General features: G+C 39.6%; 1 protein-coding gene and 1 pseudogene across 1 annotated transcript; both read right to left on the reverse strand.

Annotated features, from left to right (window-relative positions):
* Window positions 1–6,446: 6,446 nt before the first annotated feature.
* On the reverse strand, window positions 6,447–7,459 carry LOC134221865 (trypsin alpha-like; annotated as a pseudogene).
* An 11,316-nt stretch (window positions 7,460–18,775) lies between these two features.
* Window positions 18,776–19,798, reverse strand: LOC134221864 (trypsin 3A1-like). Its single transcript, XM_062701035.1, has 4 exons — window positions 19,499–19,798; window positions 19,197–19,427; window positions 19,030–19,133; window positions 18,776–18,968 (listed from the first exon to the last, which is right to left on the reverse strand). Exons 1-4 carry the CDS (start codon window positions 19,796–19,798, stop codon window positions 18,776–18,778), a joined length of 828 nt encoding a protein of 275 aa, XP_062557019.1.
* Between the last annotated feature and the right edge of the window lie 999 nt (window positions 19,799–20,797).

Here is a 20,797-nt window from a genome sequence, read left to right on the forward strand (position 1 = left end):
TTTCTTAATAAATTTCTCAAGAAATTTCATTTGGAGTTTCTTCAAAAACTGTTTAGCAACTCTTCAATTTTTTAAAGGAATACCTCCTCATGAATTTCTTCGGCAATTATTCTATAAATTCTTCCAGAGATTGCATAAGGGATTTCTTCCAAATTTTCCTAAAAAATTCCTTCAGAACTTCTTCCAGCAATTCCTTTAAAACATTCTCCGAGAATTCTTCCAGAACTTCCAGCAAGAATTCCATCGACAATGCCTTCATGGGTTCTTTATGAAATTCTTTCAGTAATACCTTCGGATTTTTTCAGAGTTAGTTGTTTAATTTATTTGTTTTATTTTTTCAAAAATTCAATTAGCAACTCCACCGAAAACTATTTAATTATCTAATTAATTTCCAATGGATTTCCTGGAATACATCTAAGAAGGAATCCCGGAGGCTTTTCGAAGAAACTTTTAAAGAAATCCCTGGTGAAATATCCAAATGAATTCTTGGTGGAGTTTTTTTAGATTATTCAAGGAAATTTTTTTGAGGAGTTCTTCAATGAATTTTTGGAGAAGTTTTTGAAGAAATTCCTGGAGGGTTTTGTGCAGGAATTTCTAAATGTATTTCTGAAGGCATTTTAAAAAAGAGAGCGTGAATGGATTTTCGAAAATAATTCCCGTTTGAACTACTTTAAGAGATTTTGAAAGTATTTCGTAACAACTTCCCACAAACCACGTAGGCCGAATTTTCACATTGTCAAACCCCCCCCCCCCCCCTTCCCCCTAGTAGACTTTTCTAAAACCCCTCCACCACCTCCTTGAAATCTACGTAGACTTTTTCAAATTTAACAAAATGTCGTGATTGGAAAAAAATTGGAAATCAACCACGTTTTCAGCAATTCAGATATACAAATCCATTTTCAAATCCATTGTGAACACTACAGTAAAATTCAAATTTCAAACCTAACAAAATCAAACTGAACAAAATCCAACTCAATATCAATTGAAAATTCAAAACGAAATCAAATTCAATCCTCTGTCCATAGCTCCTGAAACCAAATCTTGAAGCCAATTAAATTAATTTCTGTTGGATTTGATTCCTCCTGGAGGTGTGCGCCACCGCCACCGGCACTTGTATAGGCGCGCCACTGCTTAAACTCTGTCACGCATCTGAATTATAATTCTTCATGCCGGTTCAAATTTGTAGAAAACCCAAGAATTTTCAGAATTTCGAAAATTTTCGAGTTGAAACTCCGAGAACGTCAAGTCTACATTCCAAAAAGTTTGTCGTAGAAATTCCGTAGAATTTTCCAATTGATAACCTTCAAAGTTTCCAGGTAATACGCCAAAAAAATCCTACGGACATTCCAAAGAGTTTTCCAGATAATTCTCGGTGGAAATTATGGAGGATTTCAGTTGAATTTGTGGTGAATTTATCGTAAAAAAATAGAATAAATTTTCATGAAAATTACAAATGCTTTCTTACAAGAATTGAAATATTTCTTTTGTGAAAATTCAAAGAGTTTTTGGTGGGAAATTCTAATAATTTCTCGTGAAAGTTTTCAACAATTTCTTTTTTCATCGATAATTCCAAAGAATTTTCATTAGAACTGCTGAAGAAATTGCCGTTTAATTTCGAAGAATTTCGCTTATATGTATGTCCAAAGAATTCCTCGCGAAAATTCCAAGAATTTCAGAAATTAAGAAAAATCTCCCGGGGACTTCCCAGAAAATCTTCAAATTTTTGAGAATTCCCCTTACAAGTTCCAAAGAATGTCTTTTGGAGATTCCAAAGACTTCTTCTTGGATATTCCAAAATGCTTCCTTTGTAAATTCTAAATAAATTTTCGTCGAAGTGCGACATAATTCCCCATGGAAATTTTAAAGAATCACTTGTAGTTTCTAAACAAGTTCCTACCGAAAATCAAAAGATATTTTAGTAGAATCTACAATGTAATCAATTTAATCCGATTGGAAAATATGATTTTTTTTTCGAATTTGTTTAGAATTAGAATACTTTGGAGAATTTTCCTGCTCAACACAGATGAATTAACTGTCGAAATCATGATATTTTTAAGCCGTAGTTCATACCATTGCTTCAGTGAAATCCATAAGAGATTCGAGAGATTATTTCGGTAAAGTCTTGCAAAAAAACGGAAAAATCGAAAAAAAATTCGTGAACTTCGCACAAAGCTGCTGTATGAAATGTTTTACGAAAAAAAAAAATAAAAAAATTCTACGTAAACCCCAACCCCAATTCTACGGAATTTCTACGACAAACTTTTTTGAATCTGAACTTGGCGTTCTCAGAGTTTCAACTCGAAAATTTTCGAAATTCTGAAAATTCTTGGGTTTTCTACAAATTTGAACCGACATAAAGAATTATAATTCAGATGCGTGACAGATTTTAAGCAGTGGCGCGCCTATACAAGTGCCGGTGGCGGTGGCGCACACCTCCAGGAGGAATCAAATCCAACAGAAATTAAATTAATTGGCTTCGAGATTTGGTTTCAGGAGCTATGGACAGAGGATTGAATTTGGTTTCGTTTTGAATTTTCAATTGATATTGAGTTGGATTTTGTTCAGTTTGATTTTCTTAGGTTTGAAATTTTAATTTTACTGTAGTGTTCACAATGGATTTGAAAATGGATTTGTATATCTGAATTGCTGAAAACGTGGTTGATTTCCAATTTTTTTCCAATCACATATGACATTTTGTTAAATTTGAAAAAGTCTACGTAGATTTCAAGGGGGTGGTGGAGGGGTTTTAGAAAAGTCTACTAGGGGGAAGGGGGGGGGGGTTGACAATGTGAAAATTCGGCCTACGTGGTTTGTGGGAAGTTGTTTAGAAATACTTTCAAAATCCCTTAAAGTAGTTCAAACGGGAATTATTTTCGAAAATCCATTCACGCTCTCTTTTTTAAAATGCCTTCAGAAATACATTTAGAAATTCCTGCACAAAACCCTTCAGGAATTTCTTCAAAAACTTCTCCAAAAATTCATTGAAGAGCCCTTCAAAAAAATTTCCTTGAATAATCTAAGAAAACTCCACCAAGAATTCATTCGGATAGTTCACCAGGGATTTCTTTAAACGTTTCTTCGAAAAGCCTCCGGGATTCCTTCTTAGATGTATTCCAGGAAATCCATTGAAAATTAAGTAGATAATGACATAGTTTTCGGTGGAGTTGCTAATTGAATTTTTGAAAAAATAAAACAAATAAATTAAACAACTAATCTGAAAAAATCCGAAGGTATTACTGAAAGAATTTCGTAAAGAACCCATGAAGGCATTTTCGATGGAATTCCTGCAGGAAGTTCTGGAAGAATTCTCGGAGAATGTTTTAAAGGAATTGCTGGAAGAAGTTCTGAAGGAATTCTTTAGGAAAATTTGGAAGAAATCCCTTATGCAATCTCTGGAAGAATTTATAGAATAATTGCCGAAGAAATTCATGAGGAGGTATTCCTTTAAAAAATTGAAGAGTTGCTAAACAGTTTTTGAAGAAACTCCAAATGAAATTTCTTGAGAAATTTATTAAGAAATATCCGGAGGAATCGCTCAAGAAACTTCCGAAGGAATTCCTTAACGATTCTGCTAAGGAATTCTTAACAACATTTTCATAGAAATTACTGAAAAAAAAATTTTGTGTGCATTCCATGAGAAATTTCCTGAAGAAATTCGTGAAGGATTTTCTGAAGAAATCCGTAATGGAATTTCTGAAAGAATTTTCGAAGAAATTTTGTAAGACTTTTAAGTAGAATACATAAAGTAATTTTCCAAGGTTTTTTATTGAAACTTTTCGGAGGAATATCTGGAGAATCTACTAGGAAATATACCAAGTGGTTTTGGCGCTTTGGGGATGAATTCAAGCCTTCACAAAAGCTTATGTGCCACAACAAACATAATTTGCGAGTCACCTGCAGGCAGTGTTGTCTTACACTCTGTGCAAGAAATTCTGCTCTTTGATTTTACTCCATCTAAACGATGGACATTTAGAAAATGCAAATAGCCTTCTATTAGTTGCACTTACTTAGTTAAGATTGTAGAATCGTTTGGATCGAGTAAAATCAAAGAGCAGATTTTTTTGCACAGAGTGTAGGACAACACTGCCTACAGATTTAGGTGCCCGACTGAATTAAGCTTTGGCTTAGACGAATTCCAAAGACCATTTTAACATTTTTTGTATTATTCTACTTAGTAGATTAAATCTACTAGATACAGCCTAATTCAAATTCAATTGGACGTAGAACGATCGGAGATCGCGTCTAGACGTGTTTTCTTCAGTAAGCAGAACGATTGGCCGGTCATTAAAATTTTGTTCTGGTTTGTGCGGTAAGCAGAACGATCGGCCGGTAACCGAAATTTTGTTCTGCTTCGAGCGTGTGTGTAAATCAATTAGAAAGTAAAAGTTTAAATCGCGTCTAGACATGTTTTCTCCAGTAAGCAGAACGATCGGCCGGTCATCATAGTTTGATTCTGCTTTGTCGGTAAGCAGAACGATCAGCCGATCACCGAAATTTTGTTCTGCTTTGTGCGGCCTTCAAAAAAATTAGTATTGTTTTCATCGATCAAACTATACGCTATACACGACATACCGTTTACCAAAACGAACCCTGCCACACTCCCTACCCCATATATCCAACATCCCAGTGATCTCTCGTGGAAGTGCAGATGACTCGTCGGCTTCTATCAAAGCGAGTATCACGTCAACAATTTCCTACCTATTCCCTAATTGACCTGCATTCGGACACGGCCGGCGCTGGTATTGCTTATTTTTGGGTCACCAGTTCTTACACATTGAAGATGATGTTAGTCCCAAACTTCATCTGTTGGTTCTCTGTATAACTACAGCTGACCTGGCAATAACGGAGTAGCAACTGTGGGCGGTCAATCATGCTCATGCTCATGCTCATGCATACAGCCTAATTCAAATTCACAACTAATCAACCAACCAATTAATTATCCAATGTTTGTCACCACACTGTCTTAGAGGCACCATCACTTGAGGTAAATTTGAAATTGAATTCTGACGAGTTTCACCTCAACAACATTCTAACAAATAACTAACAACAACAATCATAACACGAGTTGAGTACTATTCCAATCAATTCCACCACGTTGTATTGTCGTTGTATTTTATTTTACTCGACTCAAGTTAATTGATTTTTTTTATTGCGATTAGTCATCGGCGTGGCAAAATTATGATCGGCGGCGCGCCGACCCAAAATCGCCGGCGGCGGCGGCGTGAGTAAAACCACCGGCGGCGGCGGCGCACAGGTCTAGGCCACATGTGGTCTGGACACTACCTCGGACAACCTAGTTCGGACATCACCTCGGTTCGTCGAGCTGAGTCAATCGGTATATAACACTATGGGTCTCCGGGTCTTCTATCAAAAGTTCATTTTTGGAGTAATCCTAAAGCCTTTCGGTACAACTTTGTTGAACGAGAAAGCCAAAAATGTTTTTTAAGCGGAAATCCTTAGAATATAATTCTCTACAACTTTGTAAAATAGTATGATTCCCTAACTCTTGCAGAAAATTTCTTCTGAAGACGTAAGAACGAATCCGACCGTTGTGCGCTTCTGAAATCAATGACTCGTTTATTCAGGCAAACTTTTGTTAAACCTAATTAAACTTATCGCCATAACTCTCATTTATGGAATAGTGTATTCGAGCTGGACTTTTTCTACGTAAATGGAAACACAAAAGTACACATGGCCAGGCCATACAACTTAGCTCTAAACGTACCTGCACTGGTTTTTTGATGACAAGTAAACTGATCAGGTCCGATGAAACTTCGACGACTCTGATGCGACTTGCTCGAAGGGAAACGATGTTGGCTTCATGGAGATGGCATTGGTGTAATGGCTGCCATCGGGATGTCCACGCTGCGATTTGGCGCTCAGTTTGAAAAGGACCCGCATGTAGCGGCTGGAACGGCAGATTCCTTCTTTGTTCTACAACAGCGATGGCGGCAAATAAATGTCGTTTCTGTCCTCGAAGCGATCCGCCCTTACGGTTAGAGGCACACGTACCAAAAGTGACCTGGCTTCGCGTACATGACTGATTTTTTAGCGAAATTATCGAGCGGATGAAATATCTGCGCCAAGAAACTGTGCCTCTTTTTAAATTTCAGCCCTATTAAATTGTATTGAAATTACTACTCTGTAACTATTCTTTAAGGGAATGTATTATTTGAAACTCGCGCCACATGATTCGTATTCGAACGGCTTATTTTAAATTTAGCGCCATGCTAAATAAGTAGAGCTTTCATAACTTGCTCCATATACGCGAGTTGAGCACAGGGATAGCTCGATTTTATCAACACAAGCCCTTTTTAAAGTTATTGTTTTAATCTTATTATACTTTAAGTTTACGAATAATTAACAACAACAAAATGTAAGTCAGGAAAAAAAAATCAAAAAAACACCTAAGTTCTCAATAATTGATGGGTGCAAAATCAACGCTCTCAAACTCCGGTGGTTTCAGTTATCCAGTTGCGAATAAGCGGGAAAGCTACTCGGGCATAAACTCCAGGTTCGTTACCAAGGCAGCTAGGTGATCCCCATGAAACAATACCAATCTGTCGTCCTCCAGTAACAAGTGGGCCGCCACTGTCTGTATTGCATGCATCACGTCCAGGCTCACTGGCGCAAAGCATACTGAAATAGAAACAACTATGTATTATACAGCACACATCAATAATATACTGCGAAGCATTTACTCGTCCGTAATCCTTCCTGCTGGCCACCCTGCACGACATGTTGCCTGATCAATCACCGGAATATCAACCATCTGTAATATGACTGGTAGTGTTCCAGGTACACTCTGTGAACAATTCATGAAGTTGAATGAAGAATAATGATCGAATATTATTTAATATTTGTTACCGTGAGCCCCCAGCCCCCGGGTTCCATGGGGATAATAAGTTTCAGCTGGTACTAGCTGAATGGGAGTAATATACAATCCCTGCATTGCTTGTACAGTACGAAGCACGCAAACATCGTTTGCAATAGTTGAAGTGACATATTGAGGATGGTTGATAATCAAATCAACGCTGAAAATAGTGCCTCCATCCAGACGGCTGGAAGAACCTCCACGTAGGGTTACCTAAAACATCAAAGATATAAATGAAAGTTATATGCGCAGATTATAAATTAGGTTTTTTTTGAGAAACTTACAGTATCTACACTTGGCAACGGGAAAGTACAATGTGCAGCCGAAAGGGCCCAATTGGTAGAAATTATTGAAGCTCCACAGAAATGTGATCCGCCGCGGATCATAGAGAGCTGATAAGGGAAAGTCTGCAATGTTGGCATCGATGCCTCTGACAATTCGTCCGGTAACGGGGGGTCTTTCAATGGACTCCTTCATACCGTAGTATGCACTGGGCATACGTCTGTTAAACCGCAACCAAATATCTTCATCAGGCCCTGCAGCCACAACGGTAAGGCATAACACAAGCACTGCGAACACTTTCATCTTACTCAAGTCCAAATGATACTTAAGAAATAGGCGAAATTATATTTATATAATTTTTCGTTATGCTAAGGTGGCACAGGCATGAGCATTACATGTAATTCGGTTTCCTAATTTGAGATTAGATATGCACTGCAAATGGAAAATCCATCCATTCCAGTCGATACAATTTTCTCGCTTTATTACTCTCTCAGTGGGGGTTACCAAATTCATCATGGGTTCGGGGTTTATTCGATACTCGGGGAATCCTAAGTAGGGCTGATGAAAAAACCCATATTGATAAACTTGGTGTTACTTGGTACATTCATGAAATTACAATTTAGTTCTGTGAAGAATCTTACATTGTTCCATTAGAACTATTGCTGCTTGACATGAAATAATCCAATGCTTTGGTTGTACAACATACCAAACTGCTTAATACCTATTATTATATTTCTATCAATAAGCGTATAACGGAAATAAATATTAATTGTGCCAATAAATTAGATCTATTTAGCCTACTACATTTTTGCGAAAATATGTAAAATCGCGTGCATCAAAACAACATTTAAAAAAACATTCTTTTGTCTATTCTTGTTTCATGGGATTTCCTTTATCAAAAACTATTGCTGTAAATCTTAACGGTTAAGTCACTTTTCAGTTTAACATTAGCCAACTGGATTGCGGCTAATTTTGTTTCGATATACATAGATATAAATAGCAAGTAGTCAAGTAAATAGCAAGTAGTTCGATCTAATCAACTTAAATGCGTAATGCATTTGTAGCATATTTTCAATTGGAAAAATATGTATAGCATAGATTTTTAGACATTTTTTTTTAATTCTGCGCGAAATTAGTATATGTTGCCGTCGTTTTCTGGACATTCTGAAGAAGATGTGAGTTTTTATGGCACGGCAAATGCTGGGTAAAGCGTACCATTGGTACTTCGCGTACCTGAAGGAATAAAATAGACCCCATCTCAGTCCTTAGCCTCTTACCCAGCAACTCCTATCTCTACCTCCTCGTGGTGCCGGCCGGGATACGAGAAACCTTAGGGAAGATCGGGTAACCAACCCTGGTAGGAACTACGGTCGTATGCTGACAGGGAAGGGGGGGGGGGTTGCTCCTCTCCGGAGGTGCAAATCTTACTGAGCGTCTATTCTCCATATCCGGATTGGCTCACAACAGCGTCTGTTCTCCATGTTAGGGGCGGCTGATCATCGTCCGAGTGCCAGCCAGGGACTCTAAGTGAAACTGTGCACCATGGTCCACCGGGAATAACGAGGAATGCTCCTCCGGAAATTTAGGGGATTTGGTGTCAGGCCCTGCAAGCCAGCCTTTTCAAAAACATACACAACGAACAATCAACAAGAGAGTACGGACCGGAACCATCGGCGAAGACCACCGCGACGAAAAGGGACTAGCGATTGGAAACTCGGTTCGAGGAACTGTAAATCTCTCAACTTTATCGGGAGCACACGCCGATGTGCTCAAGGACCGTGGATTCGGCATCGTAGCGCTGCAGGAGATTTGTTGGAAAGGATCAACGTTTAGAGGTAATCATACCATCTACTAGAGCTGCGGCAACACGCACGAGCTGGGAACAGCTTTCATAGTGATGGGCGATATGCGAAGGCGTGTGATCGGGTGGCGGCCAATCAATGCAAGAATGTGCAGGTTGAGGATCAAAGGCCGGTTCTTCAACTTCAGCATAATCAACGTCCATAGCTCACACTCCGGAAGCGCTGATGATGATAAGGACGCATTCTACAAGCAGCTGGAACGTGAGTACGACAGCTGCCCAATCTACGACGTCAAAATCATCATAGGAGATTTGAACGCTCAGGTTGGCCAAGAGGAGGAGTTTAGACCGAATATTAGGAATTTCAGCGCTCACCGGCTGACGAACGACAACGGCCTACGACTAGTTGACGCCGCCTCTAAGAATATGGCCATTCGCAGCACCTACTTCCAACACAGCCTCCCGTATAGGTACACCTGGAATTCACCACTGCAGACAGAATCACAAATCGACCACGTTCTGATTGATGGATGGTACTTCTCCGAAATTATCAACGTCAGGACATATCGTGGTGCTAACATCGACTCTGACCACTATCTGGTAATGGTTAAACTGCGCCCAAAACTATCCGTTATCAATAATGTTCAATACCGCCGCGGTACGTCCTAGAGCGACTGAAGCAACCTGATGTTGCCACTGCATACGCGCAGCATCTCGAGACAGCGTTGCCGGAAGAGGGTGAGCTCGATGGGGCTCCCCTTGAGAACTGAGAGAAAAAACTACATTTTCATCCCATACATCCCTGGTTTAAGTGAGAAGGTGAGCAAAATACTGAAACCCCACAACCGATGTGCTTTACTACAGGTGTGGCCCAAACCCTCAAGTAGTATTTCTCGATTAACTTTTCAAAAGGACCTAAGTAACATTTTTTTCATGAATTAATTTGAATAGCGCAATCAACAGAAAAACATGAAAGCTTTTGATTGTGCTATTCAAATTAATTCATGAAAAAAATGTTACTTAGGTCCTTTTGAAAAGTTAAGCGAGATTTGTTCAACGAAAATTCGCTCTTTTGAGAGAGAAACTCTCAGCTGGGCTGCCGAAGATGGCCGAAGGCGACCGAATGTGACGTCACGTCTGGCATACTCAGTACAATTTTTATAACAGAAGTGACGTTTCACTTCGCCCGCCCACTGTGGGTGGCATTGTTTACATTATTTTTCCGACTACTACAGACTTAGAGGATTTTGGCCCACACCTTTACTGAAGCACACCGCCCACAACATAACAGCTTCCTTCAAACCATGTGATAAGGTGAAAAATACCATTCCGTGCGGAGCTTGTGATCGGAAAAGGTACATACATTGGACAAACGTCACAAACATTGGAGAAGAGCATCAAACAACACCAAAACTGCATACGCATCATCCACGGGATTCACTCAACTCGCGGTGAAAAATGGTCATCAATTTAATTTTTCTCACACGAGAATACTACAGAGAATCAACAACATCGGGAGCAGATTAGCAGCTGAAACAATCCACATCAAAATAAACAGAGATTCGACGGTAAACTTACAGTGTGACGTAGATGGATATGCGTGACCTGAGAGGGAGAAACAGATTCACAAAAGTGATGTCCAATGAGAGCTTGAAGTAGCTCGAAGTTTATTCGTGTCCTGCTCATGCCCATTTGTTGACAAAAAAGAACGAGCAGGACGGGAACAACTTCGAGCTACTTCGAGCTGCTCATTGGACAGCACTAAAATGTGTAAGTCAAGCCGAGCCGAAATTTTGCAGTCAGAAGGATCCGAAAACAAAACTGACGGCAAGCAAATTGTCTAAGGGAATATACAGGGGATGTCCAAAATAACTGGGATAGGCAAATTTTGGGCATAATTAGATGTGTTGCAACTATGTCAATTATTATCCGATTTTGACAATTCAGGGATGCCTGAACTAGAAATTTAATGTAGTTTCACCATATGTCCATGGAACCGACCATGGTCATCGGATACCGGAGATATTCCGGGTTTTTCTAAGGTAGGTTCAGAACCGTGAATTTGTGGTGGGTATTAGGATAAGTTGTGGTTAAAAACAGAATAATATTAGTAACCACAATTAAAGTAGGTCTCTTCCTGATTGGAACCATATGTTGAAATTCGAAATCGGACCAGGATCAAGTGAGATATGATCATTTGTTTAGAATCGGTGCCGATCGGGAGTTTTAAAAGGGACCAGGCTACAAATTCATTTGAATCAAGCTTTTTGACCGATCTTCCATTATGATTACATTTCAAAAGTCTTTTGATACGTCAATAATGAAAAACCAATTAAAAAGACGGATCCTAAAGTCGCTAGGGTGCCCCGGGGAACCTGTAAAAGGGGACATTTCAGTTTTAGCGCCAAAACTGGTCATTCGACGGTTCGTTTTTCATGGTTTTCTATCATGAAGCGAGGTATGAATATAAAATGGATCATTGATGGCTCTGACCGATTCCGGGACCTACGGATTGTCCCCTGGGAACCTGTAGAAGGGGACATTTCAGTTTTAGCGCCAAAACTGGTCATTCGACGGTTCGTTTTTCATGGTTTTCTATCAGGAAGCGAGGTATGAATATAAAATGGACCATTGACGGCTCTAACCGCTACCGGGACCTATGGATTGTCCCCGGGAAACCTGTAGAAGGGGACATTTCAATTTTAGAGCCAAAACTGGTCATTCGACGGTTCGTTTTTCATGGTTTTCTATCAGGAAGCGAGGTATGAATATAAAATGGATCATTGACGGCTCTGATCGATTCCGGGACCTACGGATTGTACCCTAGGAACCTGTAGAAGGGGACATTTCAGTTTTAGCGCCAAAACTGGTCATTCGACGGTTCGTTTTTCATGGTTTTCTATCAGGAAGCGAGGTACGAATATAAAATGGACCATTGACAGCTCTAACCGCTATCGGGACCTACGGATTGTCCCCAGGAAACCTGTAGAAGGGGACATTTTGATTTTAGCGCCAAAACTGGTCATTCGACGGTTCGTTTTTCATGGTTTTCTATCATGAAGCGAGGTATGAATATAAAATGGACCACTGACGGCTCTGAACGCTACCGGGACCTACGGATTGTCCCCGGGGGATTTGTAGAAGGGGACATGTCAGTTTTAGCGCCAAAACTGGTCATTCGACGGTTCGTTTTTCATTGTTTTCTATCAGAAAGCAAGGTATGAATATAAAATGGACCACTGACGATTTTGACCGCATCCATTGCTCCAAGGAAACCTGTTGAAGGAAACATTTCAGTTTAAGCGCCAAAACAAGTCACTGGACGGCTCTTTTTCATGGTTTTCTATCAGGAAGCGCAGTATGAATATAAAATGGACCATAGACGACTCTGACCATTTCTAGGACCAATCAACTGTCCCAAGGGAACCTATAGAAGAAAGCATTCCTGTTTTTGCGCCAAAACTGATCATTCGAACGCTGTTTTTCATGGTTTTCGATCAGGAAGCGATGTTTGAATATAAGATGAACTACTGACGCGACGATTCTGACCGCTTTCGAAACCTACAGATTGTCCCAGGAGAGCCTGTAGAAGGGGACATTTCAGTTTGAGCGCCAAAAGAAGTCATTCGACTACTCTTTTTTCATGCTTTGCGATCATGAAGCGAGGAATAAACATAAAATGGATTATTGGCGATTCTGATAACTTCCGTGACTTATGGATTGACCCAGGGAAAATTGTATAAAATGATATTTCAGTTTTAGCAGTAAAATCAGTCATACAGTCAAACCTCCATGAGTCGATATTGAAGGGACCATCGACTCATAGAAATATCGAGATGTGGAACATAAATCCTTGGAAAGCTGTTTGAAGGGACCATCATAGTAACCAAGAAAATATTTTTTAATATGAAATAATTTGCCTCCATGAGTCGATATCGAGTCATAGAACAACGACTCATGGAAGTTTGACTGTACTTCGTTTGGCGCTAAAACATAAAGGTCCCCTTCTACGGGTTTCCCTGAAGCAATCAGTTGGTCCTTGAAGAAGCAAAACAGTATTACTGTTCTGTTTTCTCAAGACAGGATTGATTTCCTATTGATAAGGGGCGCGCCTTCAATGGGATTGCTCTCTGTGAAGGGTCTAAATAGCGGGACCTTGTCATGGTGCTCTTGAGAAAACAAAACAACAACTGTATCGAAACCGATACTGCATTGCTTATCAATAGTAATGGAGTAATTCGACATGCACTTAAACACTAAGGATACGGGTAACGCTACAATAGATCTAATAACTGGCCGCAGTGGCACACCCGAACAGGAAAAAAAAATCTGTTGGTTTCGGAAGCAATCAAAGTAGTCAATGATCTATTTGATATTCATACCTCGCTTCCTGATAGAAAACCATAAGCAACGAGCCGTTTAATGACTAGCTTGAGACTAGAAAACCATGAAAAACGAACCGTCGAATGACCAGTTTTGGCGCTAAAACTGAAATGTCCCCTTCTACAGGATCCCCGGGGACAATCCGTAGGTCCCGGCAGCGGTCAAAGCCGTCAGTGGTCCATTTTATATTCGTACCTCGCTTCTTAATAGGAAACCATGAAAAACGAACCGTCGAATGACCAGTTTTGGCGCTAAAACTGAAATGTCCCCTTTTACAGGTTCCCCGGGGACACCCCAGCGACTTTAGGATCCGTCTTTTTAATTGGTTTTTCATTATTGACGTATCAGAAGACTTTTGGAATGTAATCATAATGGAAGATCGGTCAAAAAGCTTGATTCAAATGAATTTGTGGCCTGGTCCCTTTTAAAATTCCCGATTGGCACCGATTCTAAACAAATGGCCACATCTCACTTGATCCTGGTCCGATTTAAAATTTCAACATATGGTTCCAATCAGAAAGAGCCCTACTTTATTTATGGTTACTAATATTATTCTGTTTTTAACCACAACTTATCCCAATACCCACCACAAATTCACGGTTCTGAACCTACCTTAGAAAAACCCGGAATATCTCCGGTATTTGATGACCATGGTCAGTTCCATGGACATATGGTGAAACTGCATTAAATTTCTAGTTGTAATTTCTAGCTGAACTGTCAAAATCGGATAATAATTGACATAGTTACAACACATCTAATTATACCCAAAATTTGCCTATCCCAGTTATTTTGGACATCCCCTGTATAACAACAATAACATTATTTTTATTATCATCAGTTTCGTTATGTTTGGTAAACCTTTCCACTATTAACCATTAATTATGAAGTCTTGATTATACTTTTGTCTTTCTTGAACGACTCTACGATACTACCCATAATTCCATTACCCATAATGTCATTACCCCAAAGGCCACTACCCCGAACGCCACTACCCAGAATGAGTCACTACCCCGAATGCAATTGCCCCGGATGGGACAGTACCCCCAATTTAGTTATTATTTCAAGTTTAAACTTCATTTCAAAGTTACTCAATAAAATACTTTTCAGAATTCATATGAATAAATAACAGTTTGCACTTCGCCTGGAGCTGTTTCAATGCAGTATAGAACTAAGTATTTTTACCACGATAAAACCCGTTCCACTTCGTATAGCACCCTTCAAGAGTCCTGAAGGGTAGAAGAGATTATACAGCACTTTCTCATGCACAATCCAGAGAGTCGGAGGCAAATGCGGTCCACGTCAACTACAATGGTAACAAGGCTGAAGTTGTTCCTTGGTCGCTGTAGTAAAAGCAACGGATTCTGGTTGAATCTTGGCCTGAATCTCAGAATCGGCGTGTGAGTGAGTGGGTGAGTAATTTTGAGGAAGTAGTAGTGAGTGAGTAGGAGTGAATAAATAAGAGTTAACCAGTGAGTGAGAGTGAGTAAAAGTGAGTGAGTGGTGAGTCAGAGTAAGTGAGTAAGAGTGAGTGAGTGAGAGAGATCCTTTTTTCTTCGGCAGGTTACTTTTAAAAAGACCGGGCAAACGCGTCCATTTGAAGAAGGCATCATCTTCTCTGTCTGCCTTAGCGCCGATGTCCACGAAGCGGATTTTCAAGCTGCCTGCAAGCAGCGTCCACGGAAGGTACCCAGCATCAAATGGAGAATACAAAGTCTATAGCAAACCTTGGTAGTCCTCAGAGATCATGCGTATGATTAACGGTCTAGATCAGGCGTATGATTTACGGTCTAGATATGTCCAAACCGTGTGTTCTAAGTTCTCCAAATCATTCTGGAGTTCAAACGAATTGGTTTACCAAGGCAGTCGTTACTAAGACAATAGCAATCCATGGTGCCCATGCAAGTCCTTACAGGCCTTGCGCATGATTTGCGATTAAGGCTCAAGACTCCATCACAATCAGGCTTGTAAAATGTCATCTGCATGTCATTTGACTAATTTGTTCATAACTTTCTTTAGAAACCAAATTTATTCCATAATTTTAGATGCACTCATGACGCTTGAGTAGGGCTATATTTTTGTCCAAAGGTACATTGCTCTAAATATAACATCTGAGGCTGGAGAGTGAAAACTCTCCAAAATGTCACGTGTCATTTGACATAATGTCATTTGAATGACATTTTGCCTCCCACGCCTCAGATTACATATTTACACCAATGTCTTTTTAGACAAAGTTGTAGCCACATTTAAGCGCATTTAAGCGAATTGATAGCTAATTTCTGAAAAAAGTTCTGGGAAAATTATACAAACAAATGCAAATGACATTTTACAACATTGATCACAATGTTTTGAAAATTAATGACAGTATCGCTTGTTTATAATAGTGAGGCAATTGGTACGGAAAAGTGCAGCAGCGATAAATAAATTTTGTTTACAACTGGGGTGGGTGGAAATGGGATGTTAAAAATATGCCAGCTGGAAAGCTGGCAATGCGCTGGCCAGTCTTCAAGGTGCAACATGTGTGAGATGTTCACCTAAGTTTGTGCACCCAATCAAACATTGCTTGCTATGTTCGAACTTGCACATAGCAATCTGAACACGAGCCTGAACTCTGATACACCCAGGCGCAATGTACAATGTTCAAACATCGAGTTTAAACTTGGGTTCAAACATGTGCGCTTGCACACTAGAATGCTACGCTGGGGTAAATGAACGGTTTGCTAGGGAAACTATTGTTGATTCTTCACGTTTCCCAGCCTTGTTATTCATATCTCGAATAAGAGAATTTAACCAAACTTCAATGAAGGTATGATTGAAAAATTGAAACATGTTGTGCACATTTTTCGCACTTCCATAACGAAGCGTTTATAGAGGTGAGGTCTTGATTTAGGCCTTTCAATCAGGACGTCTTAGGTTCGAATCTGCTCTGAGCGGAGCTTTTTGTTCCATTTTCGAGGTTCTGAAAGCAATTCTTCTTAGGATCTCGGGATTCTGCAACCACTAAAAAACTGATTAGTTTGTATTTCCAAAATTTTGGGATAAGATTTTTCTGGCACGTTTATATGGGGATAATTCATTCTACCTACTTACTTTGCGGTGGTACTTGATAAATATACCGTGAATCTGAAGCGAAGTTCTGGGTTGCATAGAGATTTCTTTATTCCAGGGAGAGAGGGTTTTCGACCTTTTTGAAGAACCTTATGATCAACGGGGCTTTAATTCCAGTTTCGTAATTTTTTAGATTGTCATAATTAAAGATTTTATCTTTTATGAGAGCCATGTAGTTTATAAGACTTTTATGTGTAAGGAAGGATTTGTGGGCTCATTTCTGACCTGGAGCTCCATCGTTTGTGAATTTTTTTTGAATTGCATAATGTCATCGGCGTATTATTTATACATAGCAATATAGAATACATTATAAACAGACCCCCTACTATCTTTATAAATTCCTATCAATTTGAATTTTTGGTTAACAACCTCCCTTCCTCACTAAAGTCTGTCTTAGAACTTTTTGGAATCAACATTTATATTTTATTCACGACATGCAAATCCCATCGTATCTAACAAAACAAAATGCATGCTTGCATATGTAACGGATATAAAATAATTAGGGGCTACATTTTAGACAGACGAACAGAGACTTATGTATTTTACCTCGTTTAGAACATAAACGCAAGGACACTTTAAATAATCATTACATTGGAGGCTGCCGGCTGTCTTACCGGGAAAATGCACATAATATTTAGTTGTTATGAATATTAAGAATAATATCTGAAGATTGTATGCAAAATGTTGAGTAAACATATTGTTGTGATATTAAGATATCGGACCAAGCGCAAACCACCTGACAAGGGCTAAAAAGTGGCATTTATAAAACTAAAACTATTCATGTGCCATTCCTAAAAAAAATCCAAAGATAAGGATTCAAACCCTAGTGCCCTGAGTGAACGCCAAACGAGTTACCATTAGGCCATCACCGCTACTCAAGAAGAGAAAACACTTGATCAATATGAACAGATGAACAGCGTGCTGTGTGTAAACTGATGTTTAAACTTCCATGTTCAAACCCGTGTGTTTGAACTTGGGCGCACACTCGTGTTCAAACCGGGTGCGATTTTGGTTCGGTTTATGATGAACTCGGTTTGGATCTAGTATGCATGTTTGAGTGCGAACTTGCACACGGGAAAACTGCACTTGTTCAAACGCGGTTCATGTTTTCGTGAAGACTGGCGCTGGCACGATACCATGGTGTTCTTCTAAAAAAACGAGTCACGATGTTCGGTGCTGCAAGGACACGCAGCTAACCTCGAGGGTGCGTTGTTCACTGGCCCCCCTTTGAAGCATTACTTTCTGGTTGTACCGAGGGGACTATGGGCTTGGCGGCAGAGGAAAGGGTTTAGCGGGTCGGGGATGTAGTCCTGCGTCCCTCGTTTGCTGTTGGAGGTGGTCCCTTACCCTGCACTTCCTGGACAACCCAGGATGTCTGTTGAGCAGATTCCCCCTCCATTATTGCTTAGGAAGAAAAAAAAGTAGACATTGATATTAAACATTTACAGATATAATATGACAGACAGTATGTAAGATCATTCTGAATCGTCGAACTAATAGGCAGATAAGGGATTGCTTTGCGAGTTTAAGAAATATCTGAAAAAACAGACAGCTAAGTGAACGCACCATGTACGAACTCCAAAGTGAACCCAGCAGGACATTGCAACATAGGCTCATGGCGGCGAAGCCTCAATAAAGAAATAAAAACTGCCGAAATCTAACGTGACGACAGGTTAAAGCGATCGCTCAGGATGGAGATCTTTCAAGTCGGCCCTTTGCACCACTGGAGGTGTACACGACCCATAACTAACTCTCCGATTTTCACAATCGCCAAATGTATCCTAAATATAGGAAACACACGCGTAGTCCTACGTCAAAACAGTAATAAAATCGTTCATGTGCAATCAAATCATTCATCTCTTCGCGCATATAAAAGTGGCAAACTGACGATTCTTCCTCCGAAGATTACAGGATGTAGGTGTGGCCGATTAACAAACTGATTCGGAAAAATCTGAGTCAGATTCGGAAAATTTTTGAGCTGATGATTATTTGGGGTATATAAACATTTGAGTTTGGGTGATCCGGGTGAATATGACCCGAATACCGTAAGTGTGAGTTTTTTAGCCCTTCAGGAACTTCGTACAAAGTAGGTCAACGTTCAGAAACATAGTTTTCCACGAAATTGTTGAAGTCAAGAAGTATCAGACCTTCACATTGTTGCGTTCAAAAGTTATTACAATTTGAAAAGGCGATACGGGTCATATTGATCCGACTCGAACACGTTAGGAAGGTTAAGTCAAAGTACTGGTGAAGTAAAAATATAAAAAGACACGACACTATTTAATCACAAATCTTATATTCAATAATTAATGGGTGGTAAATCAACGCTCTCAAATTCCGGTGGCTTCAGTGATCCAGTTGCGAATAAGCGGGAAAGCAACTCGGGCATAAACTCCAGGTTCGTTCCCAAGGCAGTTAGTTGCTCCCCATGAAACAATACCAATCTGTCGTCCTCCAGTAACAAGTGGGCCACCACTGTCTGCATTGCATGCATCACGTCCAGGCTCACTGGCACAAAGCATACTGAAATAAAACAACAATGTATTATGCTTCATATATCAATAATACGCTGCGACGCATTTACTCGTCCGTAACCCAGCCTACTGGCCACCCTGCGCGACATGTGGCCTGATCGATCACCGGAATGTCAACCATCTGTAGTATGACTGGTAATGTTCCAGGAACGCTCTGTAAACAAACCATGAGCTCAAATGAACAACAAACGATCAGCATAGGAATATTGTTTTTTACCGTGAGACCCCAGCCTGATACTACCGCACGGGTTCCATGAGGGTAATAAGTTTCAGCTGGTACCAGCTGAATGGGAGTAATATGCAATCCCTGCATAGCTTGTACAGTACGAAGCACGCAAACATCGTTTTCAATAGTTGAATCATTGTATTGAGGATGGTTGATAATCAAATCAACGCTGAAAATGGAGCCTCCATCCAATCGGCTGGCAGATCCACCACGTAGGGTTACCTACAAACATCAAAAATATAAATAAAAGTTATACGCGCAGATTATAAATTAAGTTGTTCTGAGAGACTTACAGCATCCACACTTGGCATAGGGTAAGTACAATGAGCAGCCGAAAGGGCCCAACTTGTAGAAATTATCGAAGCTCCACAGAAATGTGATCCGCCGCGAATCAAAGAGAGCTGGTATGGAAAGTCCGCAATGTTTGCATCGATGCCTCCAACAATTCGTCCGGTAACGGGGGATCTCTCAATGGGCTCCTTCAAACCGTAGTATGCACTGGGCATACGTCTGTTAAACTGCAACCAGATATCCTCATCAGGCCCTGCAGCCACAACGGTAAGGCATAACACAAGCACTGCGAACACTTTCATCCTACTTAAGTGTACTACCAAATGATACTTAAGAAATACGCGAATTTATATTTATATAATTTTTCGTTATGCTAAGGTGGCACAGGCATGAGCATTACATGTAATTCGGTTTCCTAATTTGAGATTAGATATGCACTACAAATGGAAAATCCATCCATGTCAGTCGATATAATTTTCTCGTTTTATTGCTCTCTCAGTGGGGGTTACCAAATTCATCGTGGAGGGGTTTATTTGATACTCGGGGAATCCTAAGTAGAGCTGATGTAAAAACCCAGATTGATATATTTGATGTTACTTCGTACATTCATGAGATTACAGGGTGATTAGGGTTGCTTGTCAGTGTTTGAAAACAATGAGCTTTTTTAATGTTGTCAAGTTACGTTTATATCTTTTTTTTCTTTGTTTGTATGTGTCCGCTAGAAGAAAAAAAAGTTCACTTCTCTCCGAAATTTATAAATTGTTAATTAATTTTTTTTTATTAAAATTAAAGTTTAATCATTTTGGAGCTTTCGTTCCTATTTTATGTACATTTACTTTAATGACAACCAATCATACTCACCCCGTACAATTTAGAAAAGAAAAAAAAAAGTCGTAGAAAAGCTCCAATTGTTCCATATGCCCTATTGCTGCTTGTTGTAATGAAATTATTCAATTCTTAAGAGTACAGTTTAATCATATCGCAGTAGTTGATATTATTCTATTTCTATCAAATTTGAAGTATAACGAAAATAAATATTAGTTGTGCCTATTTCTCATGGTACTTTATTATTATTATTATCATTTTTATTAAAGAGGTTTTCAGCCCTTGGCTGGCTCACCTCTGCTCATGGTACTTTAGCCTACTACAAGTTGGGTACAAAAACGCCGAAAATAACCAAAACATTTTTTTTAACCTTCAATACAGATTTTTTGACCAAAAAAAAATTTTTTTGGCGGCTTGCAAATGGCCGAAATTTGCGTTTGAGAGACAAAATATGGCTTACAAACCAAGAAAAGGTG

Source organism: Armigeres subalbatus, chromosome 3 (genome assembly GCF_024139115.2).
Source record: "Armigeres subalbatus isolate Guangzhou_Male chromosome 3, GZ_Asu_2, whole genome shotgun sequence".
Classification (NCBI taxonomy): Eukaryota; Metazoa; Arthropoda; class Insecta; order Diptera; family Culicidae; genus Armigeres; species Armigeres subalbatus.